This window comes from Dendropsophus ebraccatus, chromosome 8, assembly GCF_027789765.1.
Source record: "Dendropsophus ebraccatus isolate aDenEbr1 chromosome 8, aDenEbr1.pat, whole genome shotgun sequence".
NCBI lineage: Eukaryota > Metazoa > Chordata > Amphibia > Anura > Hylidae > Dendropsophus > Dendropsophus ebraccatus.
Genome location: NC_091461.1, coordinates 55,981,510 through 56,003,526, shown reverse-complemented (window position 1 = coordinate 56,003,526; position 22,017 = coordinate 55,981,510). Strand labels below are relative to the sequence as shown.

At 41.1% G+C, this 22,017-nt stretch overlaps 1 protein-coding gene across 2 annotated transcripts in view; it reads left to right on the top strand.

The window, feature by feature from the left end:
• Positions 1 to 21,783, top strand: part of LOC138799371 (hexokinase-1) — a 50,031-nt gene extending 28,248 nt beyond the window's left edge. For both annotated transcript variants that reach the window (XM_069980429.1, XM_069980430.1), the window contains exons 3-18: positions 1,780 to 1,928; positions 7,244 to 7,363; positions 8,619 to 8,714; positions 9,408 to 9,507; positions 9,589 to 9,772; positions 11,429 to 11,584; positions 11,803 to 12,036; positions 12,820 to 13,124; positions 16,022 to 16,170; positions 16,434 to 16,553; positions 17,005 to 17,100; positions 17,268 to 17,367; positions 17,885 to 18,068; positions 18,173 to 18,328; positions 19,276 to 19,509; positions 20,796 to 21,783. In XM_069980429.1, the coding sequence (XP_069836530.1) occupies positions 1,780 to 1,928; positions 7,244 to 7,363; positions 8,619 to 8,714; positions 9,408 to 9,507; positions 9,589 to 9,772; positions 11,429 to 11,584; positions 11,803 to 12,036; positions 12,820 to 13,124; positions 16,022 to 16,170; positions 16,434 to 16,553; positions 17,005 to 17,100; positions 17,268 to 17,367; positions 17,885 to 18,068; positions 18,173 to 18,328; positions 19,276 to 19,509; positions 20,796 to 20,940 (2,528 nt within the window). In that variant the 3' untranslated portion in view covers positions 20,941 to 21,783. The remainder of the gene's footprint in view (positions 1 to 1,779; positions 1,929 to 7,243; positions 7,364 to 8,618; positions 8,715 to 9,407; positions 9,508 to 9,588; positions 9,773 to 11,428; positions 11,585 to 11,802; positions 12,037 to 12,819; positions 13,125 to 16,021; positions 16,171 to 16,433; positions 16,554 to 17,004; positions 17,101 to 17,267; positions 17,368 to 17,884; positions 18,069 to 18,172; positions 18,329 to 19,275; positions 19,510 to 20,795) is intronic.
• Positions 21,784 to 22,017: the final 234 nt, after the last annotated feature.

Here is a 22,017-nt window from a genome sequence, read left to right as displayed (position 1 = left end):
GATATAGAGCTGCTAAAAGGATTATTACTTGTAGAGTATATGTCCATCCCACTGCATAGAAGGAAATACAGGTCTCAAAAGAAATATAGGATACCTAGGCACTGTCTAAAACAGAAAAAATAGCAATAAAAAAATAATGTGCAACATTATTTGCTACTCATATCATATCATACTCGTGTTAATAATATATGTTTTACCTGTGTGTGTATATATATATATATATATATATATATATATATATATATATATATATATACAGTGGTGCCTTGGATTACGAGCATAATTCGTTCCGGCACCATGCTTGTAATCCAAATCCACTCTTAAACCAAAGCAAATTTTCCCATAAGAAATCATTGATATTCAAACAATTGGTTGCACACCCCAAAAATAATTATTTATTATTCTGAATAACATGTAAAATAGATGAAACAAACATTCAGAAACATCAGAATATGTGATGTTATAAGTTACTGTACAGTAATAGAGAGGATGGGAAACACAAGGGCGGACAGAGACTGCAGGGAGTATGAAGGAATGAGCAGGAAAGATGTGGGCAAATACATGCAGCACTCTCTGTCTGGGGAGAGAGGGGTTACAGCTATGGAGATAACCTCCACAGTCCTGTCCCCTGATGCAAGCCCCAGCCTGATATGCTATGATTTGGAAGGTGAGGGAGTCTTTCTGGGTCAGAGTACAGTGCTGTAGACCACGCTATGCAGACCATGTCCCTCCTCCACTCACGCTCCCACCCAGTACAGGGAGCTCTTAAACCAAAGCAATGCTCTTAAACCAAGTCATAATTTTGAAAAACTGTGAGCTCTTAAACCAAAACGCTCTTAAACCAAGTTACTCTTAAGCCAAGGTATCACTGTGTGTATGTATATATATATATATATATATATATATATATATATATATATATATATATAAATATATATATAAGAGTAGGATGAAGAGCAGCACTACAAGATCCAGTTATTGATTTCCAGTAGACGTAGTCTGTGGCCGAAGACCTTCAATAACTAATTGTACGCGATGGTCCACGGCACTCCAGTTCAGTTAAGAAAATCAAATTTAAGGTGGATTAAACAATAACATAGTGCAACACAGCAATACTCGCACAACATTTCAGCTGTACGCCCGCCATTTTCAAGTGCATAGAAGTGAACTCCATTACAACATTAAATACACTTGTAAGTAAAAGTGATTGGTTTACAAAAATGTCCATCATGTCTAAAAAATCACCATGGGACTTTTTGAACATGATGGACATTTTTATAAACCAATCACTTTTACTTACGTGTGTAATTTTGTAATGGAATTCACTTCTATGCACTTCAAAATGGCGGGCGTACTGCTGAAACGTCGTGCGAGTATTGCTGTGTTGCAATATGTTATTGTTTAATCCACATTAAATTTGATTTTTTTCTTCACTGAACTGGAGTTCCGTGGACCATCGTGTACAGATATATCTGTTGTATACTGATCTATCAGGTTTACTTTACTGCTTGCACTGCTTCATTATATTACACTTTATATCTGATAACTTTCACCACATTACCTGTGCAGTGAGCATTCTATGTACATTGCAAATTATTCAGTGTTTAGTTAAAGTGCTGCTCTGGATTCACTCAGCCTTGACAAAGAGACATCTGTTATAGTGTTTATTCTGTTACATGTGCTGTAAAATGTCCATAATTATATGAAGCCATCGTCCTATCACAGACAGTATCAACACGATCAACTAAAGTTATGCACAATTCTCGTCTTGTCAAACAGAAAAAGGAGACTTCATTGCATTGGATCTTGGTGGATCACATTTCCGTATTCTGCGGGTGAAGGTTTCACATGAAAAGAAGCAGACGGTTCAGATGGAAAGTGAGATATATGACACACCTGAGGACATTATTCATGGCACTGGAACACGGGTAAGAGTCTTGTATGTATGAAGGGGAAGCGGGGTTTCTTTGGTGGTTGCCATTATTAGTGATTATTACAGTGCCTAGAATACATGTTTTCTGTGGGGAGAATGGAATAAGCCACTGACGGACACTGTCAGGAACAAAGCATCAGACATGTTAGAATCTAAGATGCTGATTCTTCTTTCCTTTGACACACATTAGAGAGTAAGCCAATCCTGCCAAAATTGCCAGTTTGGAGAACTTTTCTCTAGTTGACATAAGAGGTAGTTGATACTCTGAAGCAGGGCCATAGCTAGGATTCATGGGGCCCCATGAATCCTGTATGCTCCCACATACTCACCTAGCCTAGCACAGTCTACTGACGTTACTTCATTCTCCCTGCTCCCCTGTGCACAAGTGGGGAGCTGGGAACAGAATGCTGGGGGACTGCGCTAGGCCAGGTAAGTATATGTATGAGAGGGGGCCTCTTGTAGCTGGAGGTACCATGCTGTTTCAAGCCAAAAGAGAGACTGGCAAAGCAGGAAGCACAATATATTTTTTCCTGGATTAAGTTTGAACATTTTGGTTTGAGACTTCTAAGTCCTGAATCCCTACTATCTGAGTAAAAGAAACGCATTAACCTTAAAGGCTATGCACAGTTGGTGCAAGAGCTACAAATGTTATACTGTTGGCCAACATGTTCCTCTAAACCCAAGAGAGCAATCTCTTCATAACTTTCTCCTGACATTTTATGTGAAGTTCCCTACTTTGAGGGAACTTTTCAGCTGTCTCATTCTGCCCAAGCCCCTTGAAGCAGGGAGCAGCAATGGAGAGCCACTTCCTTGACTGTATACTTGGTTCACAACTGTTCATTAGAACTCTGAATCACTGCAACCTCTCATAGTAAATTATAGTGCATTGTTGTGAGGGATCTTGTGCCTCGTTTTTACTGTATGTGTCTCAGGCAGTAAATATTATTATACAGTATTTTGCAATGCTCAAGCCAGGCTATGCAGGTTCAGTATTTTATACACCTACAGTATATAATACAACTGTAAAAAAAAGGGATAGGATATCAAGCATTTACATACTATGAAAAGAGGCTTGTGGATGCATGCTTGCCATAGTGTCCCTTAAGCATACAGCAGGTCAGTAGGGCCCTAAAAGGGAGAGAGCTCTCCTGGCACATACACCAAGTGTAGTCTTGAAATGTAAAGTGTCACTGTCGTTATAACTTGCAAACTCTAAATCTAAAGTCTCCTGAAGGCATCTTTTTAGTCTTGTGCTGGTTAAAAAAAGGACCAAATGCAGGAAGTCATCTGAGCGCTCACAGAGAGAAGGCAGTCATGTGATTGATGGACGCATTGAGCTGTGACTCTCTGTACTGGCTTTCCTGTGTTTGGTCTCTTTTTTTAACCAGCACAAGACTAAAAATCTGTCTTCGGGAGACTGGACCTGGATACAAGTAAGTATAGCTTTGTTTTACAGCATGAGTATTGCAAACTTACTTTATTCCACATTCCCTGCTGAACTAGATTTTGAAAGTTGGTCTTATGTGATTTTCTGGGTGGTTCCAGTATTTGTAGCCATACCTTTCTCATTTTAATTTACTTACAAACAATCCGTCTGCGGGCTGTATTCTGATGCATCTAATGGCCCTATTCCACGGAACGATTATCGTTCATTTTCGGACGATATCGACCCCTACGGACGATAATCGTTCCGTGGAATAGAGTGCAACGATCAGCCGACATCGTTCATGTCGGCTGATCGTTGCAGTCGCTTGTTTTTCAACATGTTGAAAAACAAGCGACTGATATAGCAGCGATCTGCTGCCGTCGCTCCGCTGAATAGGAGCATCGGCAGCAGACGCTGCTATATCCTATGGGCTGCCCGGACGATCAGCGATCCTCCGAGCAGCCCCCCCGCAGCTCCCCGCCGCCCCTCCCGCACTCACCCGCTCGCTGCAGCCGCGTTGAATAGCGGCGGCAGCGAGCGGCGAACGAGGAGCAAACGAGCGCTAATAGCGCTCGTTTGCTCCTCTAAAACGGCCCGTGGAATAGGGCCATTAGATTGTTTGCTTACTTCTACTTTATGACCTTGCCCAGAGAATAGGAATGTCCCATGGAAGCAGGTAATACATTTAATTATATGAGCATGCAAGTCCAGACTAAAGGCCCTATTCCACCAACAGATCTGACGACAGATTATCTGCCAAAGATTTGAAGCCAAACCCAGGAGTGGATTTGAAAAGAGGAGAAATCCCAATCTTTCCTGTATGACCTGTTCTCTGTTTATAGTCTGTTTCTGGGTTTGGCTTCAAATCTTTGGCAGATAACCTGTCGTCAGATCTGTTGATGGACTAGGGCCTTAAGAACGAGGCATTGTACTTCCATTTCCATTGTTGTTGGTTTGTTAAATTGTAATTTTATGCCTGGTGAATGTGCTTGAGAATGGCTACAGCGGCAATTTTATAATGTTATAAGCTCTAACATTTAATTTACTTGTTATTTATGACCATTACCAGCAGGAACTAAGAGGAGATGAAAAGCTTTTGATTATGTCCCTCCCTTACTTGGCTTTCTAGGGTTCTACATTCAATAACCTATTGTCAGTCCCCTCTTTTCAGTCCTCCTGCGCACTATATTTCTTCCCTATATCATATATAGTGAACACTTAGGGTATGATCAAATGGTTAAACTGCAGTTATGGAATTTTCAGTGCGGAAAGGATTCTTTCATTAATATTAAAGGGAACCTGTCACCCCCCGTGTCGGGGTGACAGGCTCCCGACCCCCCGTTAGAGCCCCCTATACTCACCTAATCCCGCCGGGTCCCGCTTCTGGAGGTGGTCGGGTGACGGAGATCTCAGCCGCTGCAGCCCGGCGCGCGCGCTGAGAGATGAGTCCAACGCTCATAGAGAATGACGGAGCGCTGGACTCTCCTGTCATTCTCTATGAGCGTTGGACTCATCTCTCAGCGCGCGCTCCGAGCTGCAGCGGCTGAGATCTTCATCACCCGACCACCTCCAGAAGCGGGACCCGGCGGGATTAGGTGAGTATAGGGGGCTCTAACGGGGGGTTGGGAGCCTGTCACCCCGGCACGGGGGGGGAAACAGGTTCCCTTTAATAGACACTTAAAAATCTTTTTCACAATCTACACCTTCTATGCATGCTACCTTTTCTTCCAAGTGAAGTGTAATGGAGCTGATCTGCAGTACCTGATCTTGGCCACTATACAGTGGACAGAGCTCTCTACTTCTGCTCTCTTTTCATTCACACATTAGGTTGTTTTGTTTTGCCTTAAATTTAGGGCCCATTGATTTCAATTACACTGTTCACATTGTCCATATATAATATTTAGGAATCCGCAATCCGCAAAAACTGCAACCGCAAAATTCATCTTCCCCTTTTTTGTTAGTCTGTTGTTATTTGCGCTTATTTTTACATTGTGGGAACATAGCCGTAAGGTTCCCAAACACCTTTTACTAAAGTTAGCGGAACCTCTGGCAGGTTTGGCCTACAGTAAACGGAGTATGAGGGCTAGAAGGGTTGGGCATGATTGATTATTGCTTTTAAATTTTGCCCTATAGTTTTGGTTCAAATGATCTTTTTTCCTCAATTATAATCTAATATGTATGGGTACCCTAATACTGCTTCTTCTTACAAGATCTTACATCTTACAAGAAATATGAATCTTTTACAACTTTTCTTCATTTTACTTATTTTATGTTGTGACCTCATGTGACAGATGTTGTGGGATGTCTGATGTCAAGGGACTTTGAATCTAAAGAGCAATGAAGAATTACGTCTGGTCAGGCTGTTAGTGGTCAATCCAGGGGTGAGGGGGTTGCTTAGGAATATTTAAGAAACAAAACCTCAGTAAACAGCTGACCATTACAATCCCTTTTGTGTCGGGTCATTACGATGATGAAGCTTTCTGCACCCTATTGTAGCTAGCAGCTGCTACATTCATCCTGGATAATGGCACAGGCTGGACACTAAGACTGGCATGCATGGGAGCCTTGGTCAATCCATTTAGAATATCAATAGTCTTCTATTACTATCCCCTGGAAAGGGCTATTGACGAAAAGACATTCCATATGATTGTCACTACTAAAATTTACTTGCATGAGGACATATTTTGTGCTCTGACCCATGTGAATTTTTTGGGCAATAGTCAGAAAAATATTACATTCATAGCATTTACCAACAATGACTGAACACTTATGCACTCTATGGGGCAGATGTATTATTGAAGAATGTGCACAGCTGGCTCACATGCTTTACACTACATTTCTTATGCGTTTTACAAATTTTTCCCACCAATGGGTATGACTTTGGTAAAGGGGGCCTTATCTAAGTGCCATGGATGAATTTATTATGCATTTAATAATTTGGCAATTTTTTGTGCAGTCTCACTCCAATCAATGGATGGCATAGAAAACCACAAGAAAAAATGCATAAACTCATCATATTGTTGTGTCCCAGTGGGTGTCCCCTCTATTTCCAGTCCTTTAGAATGTGAACAGTCAACTAACTTTTATATTGCCAATCTACAAAGATACAGTATATGGGCTATGTTCACACACAGCATTTCTGTCAGTTTTGGTCAGTATTTTTTCCAGGGCAAAATTATAATGGAAAGATTTGCACAATTTTTGTTCTTTCAACCCACTCCTGGGTTTGGTCGAAAAAAGACTGACTAAAAGACTGACGAAAATACTATGTTTGAACATAGCCTTGATATGTCATTTCTGCACACGAAAACCCCTTATATCAGCCACCCAACACCACCAGCGCTCAAGCACTATTACACAATATAAGGCTAGGTTCACACTATGTAAAGATGATGGAGTGTTTCATAACAGTGGCTATCATTGTGCAAATAACATCCGTTATGTAAAAAATAACGGCCGTTATTTGCTAAATGACCTTCGTTATTATGAAAGACATTGTCATAGTGTGAACCTAGCCTTAGTGGGTGTGAGTATATCTGTGGGTGAAATCAACATCCAAGTCAGATATGTGAACATTGACGTGGATGGTCAGAGTGTATAGAGTTGGTGTTTGGATGCTTTATGACACTTATTTACGCATTGTATGGCAGTATCTATAGGCTCATTTTTGAGGCTATAGAGAAATTTGAGAGAAATAATGTTTTTAGAATGTTATAGCTTCCTCTTGATTTATGGTGTCATTATAATGTGTAATAATAGCCAATAGCCAATAACATTGTTATATGTTGTATTGGCCCATAACTTGCCTCATTATATATGTGGTATATTAGTTTTTCTCTATTATTCCTACAGTATTGTAATATGTTTTCTCTTCATTCCATTAGCTTTTTGATCATGTCGCTGAATGTCTTGGAGATTTCATGGAGAAGAAACAGATCAAAGACAAGAAGCTGCCTGTTGGATTCACCTTCTCCTTCCCATGCAGTCAGACAAAATTGGATGAGGTAACATGACCTAAATATGGATAGTGAGTAGCTCTTCCATAATTAAAGGAAATCTGTCGCCATGTTCATGCTGCCCTATCTGAAAAAACTATCTGTAATACCTTGCCAATGTCCCCTGAATAATTATAATACTCAGGGAGTATGGAATGGCGGTCTGTTGTAAATTTACAGCTCATATCCCCAAAGTATAAAGATATGTGTCCATTGCAGTGCAATCACAAGTTAATCAGTTGTCATGGCAGCAGTTTTAATTATTATAAGGGTGCATTCACACATACAGGATCCGCAGCAGATTTGATATCAATGTAGCTAAATAACTGAACACAGCATCAAATCTGCGCCATCAAATCTGCTGCGGATCCTGTACGTGTGAACACACCCTAAGGCTATGTTCATACCAGTTCCACAGTAATCATGGCCATTGTCGTAAAGGCCGTGATTAGTACGAAACTTACGTTGTGCTGCAGGCTGAGGGAATCCCGGCAGGAGTGCATACACATGGTATATACTCTGGCTGGGATCCCTAGCGGCGCCGCAAGAAACTGACATGAATAGTGGCCGCAGAAAACCCTGTCAGTGCACACTATGGAGCGTGCGGCTCCGGACACATGCTCCATTGTGTGCAGTGGAGAATTCTGATGCAGGCGCGCATGATCTTTTCTGAGACTGGCCGTTCCGTGGCCCGGTCGGGCCACTGAATGGCCGGTCTCTTACAAGGTGTCAACATAGCCTAAAAGTATAAAAATTTAAAGGGAATCTGTCTCACACACCTGTCCTGGGACCTGACAGGTCAGGAGAACAGTATTCACAGTTTAATTGTCCGTTTTACCACACAGTGAACAGTGTGCACATGAAGCCCCTGAATTGCATTTTTTTAATTTCACCTTGAGATTTTTGCGGGGTTCTGCAACACATTTTAGAGTAAAATGATAGGTGTTGTTATGAAGTACTGTTGCTCTTGCAGAAAACAAGCTCTCATATATGGCGAGAAAAAAAAACATGAAACAATTATTGCAGCATGATAACAGCACTTTGGGGCCATCATCTCATGTATTCAGGTGTGGGTTCATGGGTTCACTCATTGACAGCTTTCTCTCTATTTCTGTGCTGGTCAGCTGGAGGTGGAGGGTGTAGATTAGTAGAACACCATTACTATATCGCACCCCACTGTCCTACAGGTCTATAGAAGAAATACTCATTGTACATTACTTGTATATTGCTGGAATATGTCACTAATCTCAGGACTGTTTTATAGGGTGTTTTGCTGACATGGACCAAGAGATTCAAGGCTAGTGGAGTTGAGGGGATGGATGTGGTCAAACTACTGAACAAGGCCATCAAGAAACGAGGGGTAAGTCTCTGAGCAGAAAATAAGTGACAGAATATTGAAATGGTGGAATATCGATGTTTCCTTGTTACTATTAGTATGCCAGGTTTTATAGTGTTATTTAAGATGGTCACAGGTAACTAATATTCTGCTGAATAAGTATTGTACATGTGCCTACAGTAAGATGTTAACGCTTATCTTGCGCAAATTTAAAGCTATTTAAGTGATTCAGTGGATACATTAATTTCACAATTTATGGCTTATTTGCTATTAAAGAGACTTGTTCACCCCCAAAAATTTTTCTTTTAAATCAACTGGTGCCAGAAAGTGCCAGAGATTTGTAGTTTACCTTTATTAAAAAATATCAAGTCTTAATGTACTTATCAGCTGCTGTATGTCCTGGAAAGCAGGAGAGGTTTTCTGTGAGGATTTGCTACTGCTCTGGACAGTTCCTGACATGGACAAAGGTGGCAGCAGAGAGCACTGTGTCAGACTGGAGAGAATACCCCACTTTCTGCAGGACATCCAGCTGCTGATAAGTACTGGAAGACTTGAGATTTTTTAAAAGAAGTAAATTATAAATCTCTTGGAACTTTCTGGCACCAGTTGAAAGAAAAAAAAGGTCAACAACCCCTTTAAAGGATTTTTATTTTATACACATGAATTAAATAAGGTTTATGATTAATAAGCCATTTTCTTGTTGTTTTTGTCCCATAGGATTATGAGGCCGACATTATGGCCGTTGTAAATGACACTGTCGGGACTATGATGACTTGTGGGTTTGATGATCAGCGCTGTGAAGTTGGCATTATCATTGGTAACATGATACAATTGTTTGTATGTAGAAGTCTTACTATGGACGCTATAGCAATTGGCTTACTGTGATTTGTCTCCTAAGGTACGGGAACTAATGCCTGCTACATGGAGGAGCTGAGACACATTGATTTAGTAGAAGGAGATGAGGGGAGAATGTGCATTAACACTGAATGGGGAGCTTTTGGGGATGATGGATCTCTGGAAGACATTAGAACTGAATTTGATAGAGAGATTGACAGAGGTTCCCTAAACCCAGGAAAACAGCTGTAAGTAATTTCTCACATACAGTATAGTGGAGCATGTGGTGGCCAGTGGCCATGCAGTGGACATGCTGGGGCTTTTGGTGACATTGTGCAGCCATTGGCTATAATGTGTGGCTGTGGTATCAGCTACATGCAGCAATGTTAGGCTATGTTCACACTACGTAAAACTACATCCGTAGTTCTTGCCGCAGAACTACGGCCGTAGTTTTGCGGTGTGTGACACAGCCTATTAAGCAATGGGATCCCATCCGGAGCGTCCACACATCGTACACGCTCTGGCCGGGATCTGTGCGGCCCCGGAAAAAATTGACAGGTCAGTTTTCTGCGGCAGAAGGACATGTCAGTTCACACAGTGAAGCAAGTGGCTCCGGCCGCTTGCTTCACTGTGTGCTATGGGAAGCTCTGATGCGAGCGCACGCTGATGCACCCGCAACAGAACTCCGCGGACGGAAAGATCATCCGGCTGGTACTTAAGTCACGGAACGGCCGGATGTTCACGTAATGTGAACATAGCCTTAAAATGTATGCTTAAACCCAAAATTCACTTTAAGCGTGCCTTCACACGTACCCTATCGCAGCGGATTTCCCACACAAAATCTGCATTGGTACAAATAAACGCACATAATACGCTGCTGTGGAAATACATTGCCATTGAGTTATATAGTATGCATTATTGCAGCAGATTTCATTGTGATAAACTCGCAGCGTGAAATCTGCTGAGATATGGTACGTGTGAAGGCACCCTTAGGGTATGTTCGCAAGACAAGATGCCTGATATGTGCTTATAACGGCCATATATCAAGATCATTATAGACGTCCATCATTAGCACATATCAGACGTTTTTTGATGGCCTTCGGCATTGACTGCTGAAAGATCACATAGTGTGAACTTAGCCAGTAAGCTACAAACAGTATCATAACTATCTGAGAATTATTAAAAAGTAAATTTCAAATTATCCAGTATTGTAAAGTTCGCAATATGGATAATTTAAGGGTCTAATCTGGGGCCACACAAGTGGACAGCTGTATGTAGCCAAATTTAGCTAGCCAATGGTCACAAAAAGTCATGCAACTGTTGATAGACTCATTTTAGTTTCATACAGTCGGTTGCTTGTGTGGCTTCAGCCTAAGGGACCATTCACACGTCTGCAAAATATTGTCCATGCACGGACAGTACTCTGCAAACCGGACCTTAGTGCTCCCGGTATCAGCATTCATTATTATACTGGGAGCTCCGAATCCGCCACACAGCTGTGTCAGTACAGTAATGCAAAGATTTACTTTATGGACAAGTGAATGGATCCTTAGCGCCCTGCACCACAGAGTCTTAATCCTGGTGTTGAACCTGGAAGTGGGGGCTTACAAATTACAAATAGTAAGGATGGCCAATTGTGACACGCATATAGGCTGCATTATTTAATGCCAAGACTGGAGTAGCTGAGCTTCTAACTAAGCATTAGTTTGGGCAACAAAGTACCTAATATATGTAACTATGGGCACTAAGGACTATGGACATGTGTGTTAAATGTACTATAGGAATGTTTCAATTGGCATCATTGGCAATGGTAAAGCTTTATACAGGACCACCTAATGCCATATTGCTATCTAGTAACCCCTTTTTAGAATACAAATTTGAGTATTTTGCTTTTTTTTCGGCAGTTTTGAAAAGATGGTGAGTGGAATGTACATGGGAGAGCTTGTCCGACTTATCTTGGTAAAAATGGCCAAAGAAGGGCTTCTGTTCGAAGGAAGAATCACTCCAGAGCTGCTAACAAGAGGGAAATTTGAAACTAAACATGTATCTGCCATAGAGAAGTAAGTTACTACTTAGAGATCTATGGGGTTAACCTCATGGAAGAATAGGATACAGGAGAGAGGAATATGGGATGAACTTGTGATACTCAATCTTCAGCAGACAATTTTAATACTTAGAAGAACAATGGCACACATTGTGCATTACCTCTGCATATTGAATAATTTGAACAATTCTATTCTTTTTTCTTTTTTAAAAATAATTTTTATTTCTCATTCAGGAGCAAAGAAGGTTTAAGTAAAGCCAAAGACATATTGACCAGATTGGGGGTGGAACCCTCCCATGAAGATTGTATAGCTGTCCAGCACGTTTGCACGATTGTTTCCTTCCGCTCTGCTAACCTCATAGCTGCTACACTAGGAGGGATCCTAACCCGTCTTCGGGACAATAAAGGTGTTCCCAGACTGCGCACCACAGTAGGCATTGATGGATCCTTGTACAAGATGCATCCACAGTAAGTATTGTGACTGGCGATCTCCCTCCTCCAAAATCCCCACTTGGTGTTAGGGGTGGCTATCTATATATTCTCTGCACCCCTCTGTCCACTGTATCATTACACCATTTTTTTGTATATAGAGACCAGTGTCAGGGACAAACGTGCTCACCCCCAAAAAACATTAAATGGGAACTTTCCAAGCTGTACATTATTTATTATAAATTAATAGATTGGCTTTTTCCTCATCCTCTTCACTAAAAGAATTCAAAAGTGGCCTTGGGTATAAAAATATTATCAGTCACAGTTACTTGGGTTACAGTCAGAAGGGTTGTTGATCCAGGGACTTATAATTTTTGGGGGTTTTACCTCTGGACCAACACTGCATGACAATAGGCAAAACTAGATGGTTGTATGTTTTATTGTTAGCCTTACAAACTTTAAAGGGGATGTCCAGGGAGAAGATGGCTAAAGCCTTCTGTTCCCCAGAGCTGACAGTTTTTCCACCCCCTCCTCCCTTCCAAAACGTGGGCGGGACTAAGTCATGATCCTCCCGTGCAGGCGAAACACGCCCACACGCAACGTCCAATGACTGCACAGTGTCTCCACAATATCAGAGACTCTATGCAGCTATTGGACATCCCGTGCTGGCATAGCTTTGCCCGCCCACAATGACACAGACTTAGCCCCAATTTTCTTTTTACCTGGTATTTTACATATATAATATTAAAATCCCTACAAAGAGTGTAACTTTAGCTTATATATAACTGACAAATACATGCTAAAACTGTGTGTTTTATGCAGATACGCCAGACGCTTACATAAAACAGTGAGACGATTGGTGCCTGACTCAGATGTGCGCTTTCTGTTGTCTGAGAGTGGCAGCGGTAAGGGAGCCGCTATGGTGACAGCGGTGGCCTACCGGCTGCTAGAGCAGAGGAGACAGATGGATGAGACACTTGAGGAATTCAATCTCTCTCATGAACAGTTGTTAGAGGCGAAGAGAAGGATGCGGATTGAGATGGAGAATGGATTGAGGAAGAAGACTCACGAGGTCGCAAAAGTTAAAATGTTGCCAACATTTGTTCGCAGTACACCAGATGGTTCTGGTAATGATCACTATCTAAATATAACATATGAAAAAAGGAGTATAATACTTAAAATTTGTGTTGTGAAGTTGTTCGTAGAACATACATGCATTGTTATCCTCCATTGATATACAATAATGGTCAAGGTCCTAAACCTCAAATTCATCAAAGTCATCTAAAATGGTTTATTTCAGTGGGATATGGGCAATCAGCCTCTAACAGAGGGGAAGGGAACATTAGCCCTCCAGCAAAACTACAACTTCCATCATGCCTGGACAGTCATAGCTAAAGCTAAAGTCAAAGCCAAAGCCCTGCTCTGATAGAACCCTCTAGCAGTGACTTATTTCTCAAGGAATTAGGATATTCCTCATACATATAAGATGATCATTTGATTCCACCAACCTTTAAAAGATTAAAGAAGTCGATAACCTATTTAACCATAACACTTTGTTATATTGTGTTATATTGTATTGGTTGAAAATGGCAGCAACACAAGTAATTCTCCTGTCCTTGTGTGATACATTGTAACTACAGATGAGCGAAGCGGGTTCGGGTTTGAGTCCATCCGAACCCGAACGTTCGGTATTTGATTAGCTGGGGCTGCTGAACTTGGATAAAGCTCTAAGGTTGTCTTGAAAACATGGATACAGCCAATGACTATACACTCACCGGCCACTTTATTAGGTACACCTGTCCAACTGCACGTTACCACTTAATTTCTAATCAGCCAATCACATGGCGGCAACTCAGTGCATTTAGGCATGTAGACATGGTCAAGACAATCTCCTGAAGTTCAAACCGAGTATCAGTATGGGGAAGAAAGGTGATTTGAGTGCCTTTGAACGTGGCATGGTTGGTGCCAGAAGGGCTGGTCTGAGTATTTCAGAAACTGCTGATCTACTGGGATTTTCACGCACAACCATCTCTAGGGTTTACAGAGAATGGTCCGAAAAAGAAAAAACATCCAGTGAGCGGCAGTTCTGTGGGCGGAAATGCCTTGTTGATGCCAGAGGTCAGAGGAGAATGGGCAGACTGGTTCGAGCTGATAGAAAGGCAACAGTGACTCAAATAGCCAACCGTTACAACCAAGGTGGGCAGAAGAGCATCTCTGAACGCACAGTACGTCGAACTTTGAGGCAGATGGGCTACAGCAGCAGAAGACCACACCGGGTGCCACTCCTTTCAGCTAAGAACAGGAAACTGAGGCTACAATTTGCACAAGCTCATCGAAATTGGACAGTAGAAGATTGGAAAAACGTTGCCTGGTCTGATGAGTCTCGATTTCTGCTGCAACATTCGGATGGTAGGGTCAGAATTTGGCGTCAACAACATAAAAGCATGGATCCATCCTGCCTTGTATCAATGGTTCAGGCTGGTGGTGGTGGTGTCATGGTGTGGGGAATATTTTCTTGGCACTCTTTGGGCCTCTTGGTACCAATTGAGCATCGTTGCAACGCCACAGCCTACCTGAGTATTGTTGCTGACCATGTAATGACCATGTAATGCGCCATGTCATAAAGCTAAAATCATCTCAGACTGGTTTCTTGAACATGACAATGAGTTCACTGTACTCAAATGGCCTCCACAGTCACCAGATCTCAATCCAATAGAGCATCTTTGGGATGTGGTGGAACGGGAGATTCGCATCATGGATGTGCAGCCGACAAATCTGCGGCAACTGTGTGATGCCATCATGTCAATATGGACCAAAATTTCTGAGGAATGCTTCCAGCACCTTGTTGAATCTATGCCACGAAGAATTGAGGCAGTTCTGAAGGCAAAAGGGGGTCCAACCCGTTACTAGCATGGTGTACCTAATAAAGTGGCCGGTGAGTGTATATATCCATGTTTTCCACATAGCCTTAGGGCTTTATCCAAGTTCAGCAGCCAACGCTAATCAAATGCCAAAAGTTCGGGTTCGGATGGACTCGAGCATGCTCGAGGTTCGCTCATCTCTATTTATTCTATAACATTCTATAACAATTTCTGGCTGTGTATTAGTTTCCATTCACTAAGGCTCCATTCACACGGAGTAAAACTGGCGGAATTCTCCACCACAGAATACTGCCAGCCTGCGTGTCATACTGGGAGTCTATGGGAAGCTTGCGCGTCTCCTCTCTCCACGCTGAAGAATGGACATGTTAATTCTTCAGCACGGAGAGAGGAGGTGCGCGAGCCTCCCATAGACTCCCAGTATGACACGCAGACTGGCAGTATTCTGCGGCAGAGAATTCCTCCAGTTTTACTCCGTGTGTACGGAGTCTTACAGATATTTTGGCAATGCTTGAAAAGTGAAAGACAAAGTATAATAGAAAGTTACACGTAATACAAAAAGTATTAATACTGTCCATAGAGACCAGAATGTCGAGGCACTCACCACAGTTTCTTATCCTCTCCGGGCCGAGAGGAAGCGTGCGAGTTAAGCACGTGAAACAGGCTGTCGCCCGTTCACCTGTCTGCATCTATGTATCTGTGTTTCATGTGAATAAAGCAAGCAAACTTGATAAGAAGCTGTGGTGAGTGCCTCGACATTCTGGTCTCTATGGACAGTATTATGTGAAAAGTGTTTGGGTTGATTGAGCACCACCAGCGGACTTGGGACCAAGAACGTGTCCACACAGTGCGGTAATTCCCTCCCTCCGGTAGTGCCGTATGTCTACACTGCTTTGACAAAAAGTATTAATACAACCCCGTTAGAAAGGGACAGGTAACACCCTTTTATTCACAATACTTGTTTCCTAGAATAGTCCCTGACAGATATCCTGGGTGCTAAGATTGCAGCCACCCTTTGGTTAATACATGGGGAGTCCTGTACATAGCTTGCCTCTATTCACTGCCCTAGTAGGGTGCCAATGATTTATCCATTGTCAACAAGTCAACTTTCTAAAAAAGTGCTTTATCTTTTTGTACTTGCATAGAAAATGGTGATTTTCTGGCTCTGGACCTTGGAGGAACAAACTTCAGAGTTTTACTTGTCAAAATACGCAGTGGCAAAAGGAGAACAGTGGAAATGCATAACAAAATCTATGCCATTCCTACAGATGTCATGCAAGGGACTGGGGATGAGGTAAGATATATATAATAATCCTAATAGGAAGAGCTACAGACTTAAGGCCCTATTACATGAAACGATTATCGGCCATATTAAGCCGATATAATCGTCTTGTGTAATAGAAGGCAATTGCTTGTCCTGCCTGCATTGCCATCTTTACTTCTTAGTCCTTAGCCAAAATTTTGCCCTTGAAATGTATTTTCTGTCAATTGATGTCACTTATGATCTACTTGCTGTGTTTAATGCGTTTGACAAATATGATCATTGTCTTGTTTCAGCTGTTTGACCACATTGTCCACTGCATCTCTGATTTCCTGGATTATATGGGGATTAAAGGGGCACGACTTCCTCTGGGTTTCACCTTTTCCTTCCCCTGCAAGCAAACCAGTTTGGATGCTGTGAGTCATATGGATGATGATGATGGTGATGGGAGTTATGGGCTTTGAGGGGCAAACATGTATAATATATAAAGTAAATATGACTAGTATGCTAGGGGATTTCATATATCATAGGGTTTTGATGAAAACAAGCCAGGTAGGAATCTTTCAAAAGGTCACCTGTGGTCTGCTAATGGATCTGGAGGTTAAAGTTGGCCACACACATGGGACATCTTATGTGTATGGTCAACTTCCCCCATAGCTATGCAAGATAAACCGACATTATATAGTCTCATATAAGATCATGCTAGTTAGATGTTGTCCCTAAAGCACTGGGATATACTCCCTGGAAATAATTTGTGATTATGTGGAACCCAAAAAGAGCAGAGCTTTGGTAAAATATGCTCAGGTTGTAAGTACTGGTCAGTATTTTGGTAGACCAGAATTCTAACTTTTACTTGTGTATTTACAGGGTATCCTGCTAACATGGACCAAGGGCTTTAAGGCAACTGACTGTGAGGGTGAAGATGTGGTTAACCTGCTTAGGGAAGGAATCAAGAGGAGAGAGGTATGTATGACAAAATATATATATATATATATATATATATATATATATATATATATATATATATATATATATATCAAACAGTCTGTAATTACTTTAGTTTAATGAATAGACATCACATTAAACAAATTTCTGGACTAATAGTACATTGTCATTTTTTTTAAAAACAGGAATTTGACCTTGATGTAGTTGCCATAGTAAATGACACTGTTGGGACAATGATGACTTGTGCATATGAAGATCCAAATTGTGAAATCGGTCTCATTGTAGGTAGGTAGGATTTCATAAAACATTTTACTTAGTTTTTCCCCTGCAGTCTACATGTTTACACATATAGCGAAGGCTTTGCTCTCTTCTTGATTGAGCTTCTAAATTGATTTATCTTCTAAACTGACTTCGTTCTGGTTATTGATCAGCTTAGAAGAGAGGCGACAGCAAAGTCTGAATTATATGTGAATACATGCAAAAGAAAAACAGTGCAAATATACTGTGCACCCTAATAAATACAATTCAATATTTCCTTTTGCATCTTTATATACTATTACTACTACTACTAATAATAATAATAATAATAATAATAATAATAATAAAAATGTGAATTTTATTTCTCTGCCACATTTGATTCAGTCTACAGCATGGCAGCTGAAATTGTCTGTATGTTATATTGTCTGTATGTTATATTATACACGTAGATAATTTTCAAAATGTTAAAAGTATATATTGTCTATACAGCTGGATGTACCTTGAATACCCAGCTATACAGTAAACGAATCTTCTTATGTGTTAGGTACTGGAAGTAATGCATGCTACATGGAAGAGACAAAGAACATAGAAATGGTGGATGGAGATGAAGGCAGAATGTGTGTAAATATGGAATGGGGAGCATTTGGTGACAATGGGTGTCTGGATGATATCCGAACACAGTATGACAGAGCTGTCGATGAACTGTCTCTAAATTCAGGAAAACAGAGGTATACACTTGAACCATCATATAAGCTAAGTAATAGAAAAGTAAGTAATATTTTGTATCTCTGGATCTCATACACTGGTTTTGCACTTGTTATTCTGTTTCTAGATATGAGAAAATGATAAGTGGAATGTACCTAGGAGAGATTGTAAGAAATATTCTAATAGACTTCACAAAACGAGGCTTTTTGTTCCGTGGGCAGATTTCCGAGGCTCTGAAAACTAGGGGGATCTTTGAAACCAAATTCCTTTCACAGATTGAGAGGTAAGAAATGAATACATTCTGCACGTGGGTGTTTTAATAACTGTTGTCCAATACTTCTGAAAACGTTGTTCCTTTGCCATGTAAGTCACATGTGAGGGATCAATATTTCAGCCTCTCCTTTGTGACTGTAATACAACCTGTTTCTATGCCAGTTGGATGTACACAGAAACATTAGCTGCTAGGATGATCATATGCTATTTAACACTAGAGTATGAAATGCATTCACCCAAGCCAGAGATGGGGAACCTTCAGCCCCTCTAGCTGTTACAAAACTACAATTCCCATCATGCCTGGACAGCCACAGCTAAAGCTTTGGCCGTCCAGGCATGATGGGAATTGTAGTTTGGCAACAGCTGGAGGGCCGAAGGTTCCTCATCTTTGACCTAAGCATCCAGGAAATCTGGTCTCTTGTCTCTCAGTTACTTAATATAGGAACCTATATTAAGTAATATATTAACCTAATATGAACCCTACAAAAGAGGATTGTTAACATTCGCCCTTGAGCTGTTTGATAGTACAGATCTCCAGAACACTGGTGTAAGTATAGGGGAGTGAAAAAAAATCACTATCTTTTATGCTTAGATTTTATTTTAAAAAGTTCAGATTGATATGAAAAACAAAAATTATGTTCTCACTTTCCTGGACAATCCCTTTAAGCTGGCTACAGTCCACAGTAGTCCTCTGAAAAATCCATTGTCCAAACATTCACCAACATGCACAGTAGAAATTTAAACAAGTTCATAATTACAATAGAGTATACTGGTATATTGGTTATTGGTCATTTACACAATACATTGTCCACCTTTTATGGCCTGACAGGAAAAACTGTTGAAATTGTTTTCTTTAGTCAAAATTTATCCCAGTTTATGTCCAGCTAAATGTGCATCAGGGATCTGAAATTTATGATACTATGGAGAGGTTAAGATGTTGTATCTCTTTTCGTACAGTGATAGGTTAGCATTGCTGCAAGTACGAGCCATCCTCCAGCAGCTGGGTCTCAACAGCACCTGTGATGACAGTATTATCGTCAAAGAAGTCTGCGGTTCTGTATCCAGAAGAGCAGCACAGCTGTGTGGTGCTGGTATGGCAGCTGTTGTGGATAAGATACGGGAAAACAGAGGCCTAGACCATTTGGAGGTCACAGTTGGTGTTGATGGAACTCTATACAAATTACATCCACAGTGAGTAAAGAAATTTTGACAAAGTATTTATAGATTTACATTTTTCATGTTCAGAAAGTATTTTTCTGCCTTTTTTATTCATTTTCTTATAAAGCGTGAGCAATATACAGTCAAAAGGGGGCTTTTTAGGTTAGCTTCACACGTACCGGATCCGCAGCGGATTTCAGGCGATATCAGCTGCAGATCCATGTATAGTGAAGTTCTATGGGGTCCCATAACCACAGTGGAATTTTCACTCCGCTGCAGATATGGGACCCAGCCCCTTTAACCCCTGGCCACCCGCAGCAGGCAGCCCCGGCCCGAAGCATACATTACCTGCTCTGCGCCATGGCTGTGTTAAGCTCCAGGCTCCCTCGCTCCTCATCAGCCAATTCAGTGACAGATGCTTATTCTGTCACTGAGTACCTTAAACGCCGTGATTGCTATAGATCGCGGCGTTTAAGGGGTTAATGAGACGCAGCTGCGGGATCGCAGCTGCCTCTCATTACCTCTGGCCCCAGACACACTGATGTATGTGGGACCGCTCTCACGGCAGCGGTCCTGCACACATCAGAAGCCTCATCATTGCAGGAATGTATATATACATTCCTACTGCAAGGGGTATGTGCCGTAGGAACGTATATATACACGTTACTGTCGGGAAGGGGTTAAGGACCTAAAATGGTCCCAAATTGGTACAGTGCACTAATTTTTAAGTCTGGTATAACTACAACTGTAGAATTATACTACATATGAACTGGCACTCATTTTCTAATTAAACTCAGTAGGAAAAATGGATGTTAGATGGATATTTTTGAGGCATATTTCATGCCTCAAAATACACTCCAAAAACTATATGTGAACATAGCCTTAAAGTTAATAAATCAGTTGCAGGTCATGTTCCAAGCTGCTTACACTTTAAGGCTCTTTTTCAACATAAGCATTCAGGATGCATCCTGAATAGAGATGACTGAGCCAAGCCGAGGCTACCCAATAAGGCGCTGTGCCTTTCTTTCTTCTCAACCTTTTCACCAATGGTGGAAGACTGGAAGACTTGAGATTTTTTAATAGAAGTAGATTACAAATTTCTGTCACTTTCTGGCGCCAGTTGATTTGAATGAATTCTTTTGTAAACTACCCCTTTAATTGCATTAAAATGTATTCCACCTTTCAATTATGGTATTAATAGCTGTGATATTGTGTTGGCTCATGTAACCCTTTTCCAAGCAGTATGGATGAGTGTATGTTGTTTTTTTGTTATAATGTAGTTTGCGAAACTAATAAAACCTTTTTTTTAATGTTTGCAGCTTTTCCAGAATAATGCACCAGACTGTAGCTGACCTTGCTCCAAAGTGTAACGTGTCCTTCCTCCTCTCAGAAGATGGTAGCGGGAAAGGGGCAGCACTGATCACTGCTGTTGGATGTAGGCTCCGTGAAGCTGATCAAAAATAAACATTGGATCATCTTTCCTTGTTGTTTTCTGCCTTTCCAGCACTTTCATTTCAAGCAGTAACTGTAACAAAGCTGGGAATTTACCCATGGGGAAATAGGAGACCACCATAGGAGGAGTATTATTTCTAGCATTGGCTGTTACTGGACTCCTCTTGTCTGTATCACTCCCCAACTAACATCACCTATGTTTAGGCCATTTATGTCTGTTTATAATTTATTCTATTATTTTATACTTTATTTATCATTTTGTTAAGCTATCCATGCAGTTACCCCATTCAGTTTATTATCTTTACAGTTAAGTCTCCAAAAACTGGGTCTCACCAGCCATACATAAGAGCAACTCAGCAATGTACTAGGGGTGTTACTTCAGTTTATTAATGGTGGCATTATACACATAGATGTAGTCCGGGCCCCTAAGGGCAGTCAGTTTCAGCAGTCTGAGGGTGAACAGAATATACCCAACAGCACAGTACAGCCCAGGTACATCTGGTGCCAGTGACATTTCTCATTGCTTGTATGAATAGTGTTGTGTTACTAGTATGTATCAATTCCACATGTATGTTTTGTTCAAAATGTCAGGCAGGTTCAACCTATACCTGTTTATGGGATGGCACTTTTGTAGGTGCTATGCTTACCGGCTCCCATGATCTGAGAGGTTGTACACATTTTTCTGACTATTTTGTTGCACTGTGATTGGATGTGTTAAGAAAGGTGTGAATTTCAGTTTTTACTGTCTGTGTTAAAAAAATGCCTGATGGATTAAGTTTAGGTCAGAGAACCATATTATGCCACATTAGAGTCACTAAAGTTATTTATCCACTCAATAAAGTTTTCCAATGTGTGTCCTGTGGTCAAGCGTGTTCACTGTACTCATGCATGGTAACTATACCAAAGTAGGATGCCTTCTCTGAAACCTGACTATCCAGGATGTTTGAAACCCCAAATAAAAGGTATAATAGTACTTTTGTGGTTTTCTAGCAAAGGGTGAAACAACATATGTTTCTATGAAGAGGTAAGTAGAAGCCTGGATGGCGGCGCGGCTGTGGATATAGTGTACCTGGATTTTGCAAAAGTGTT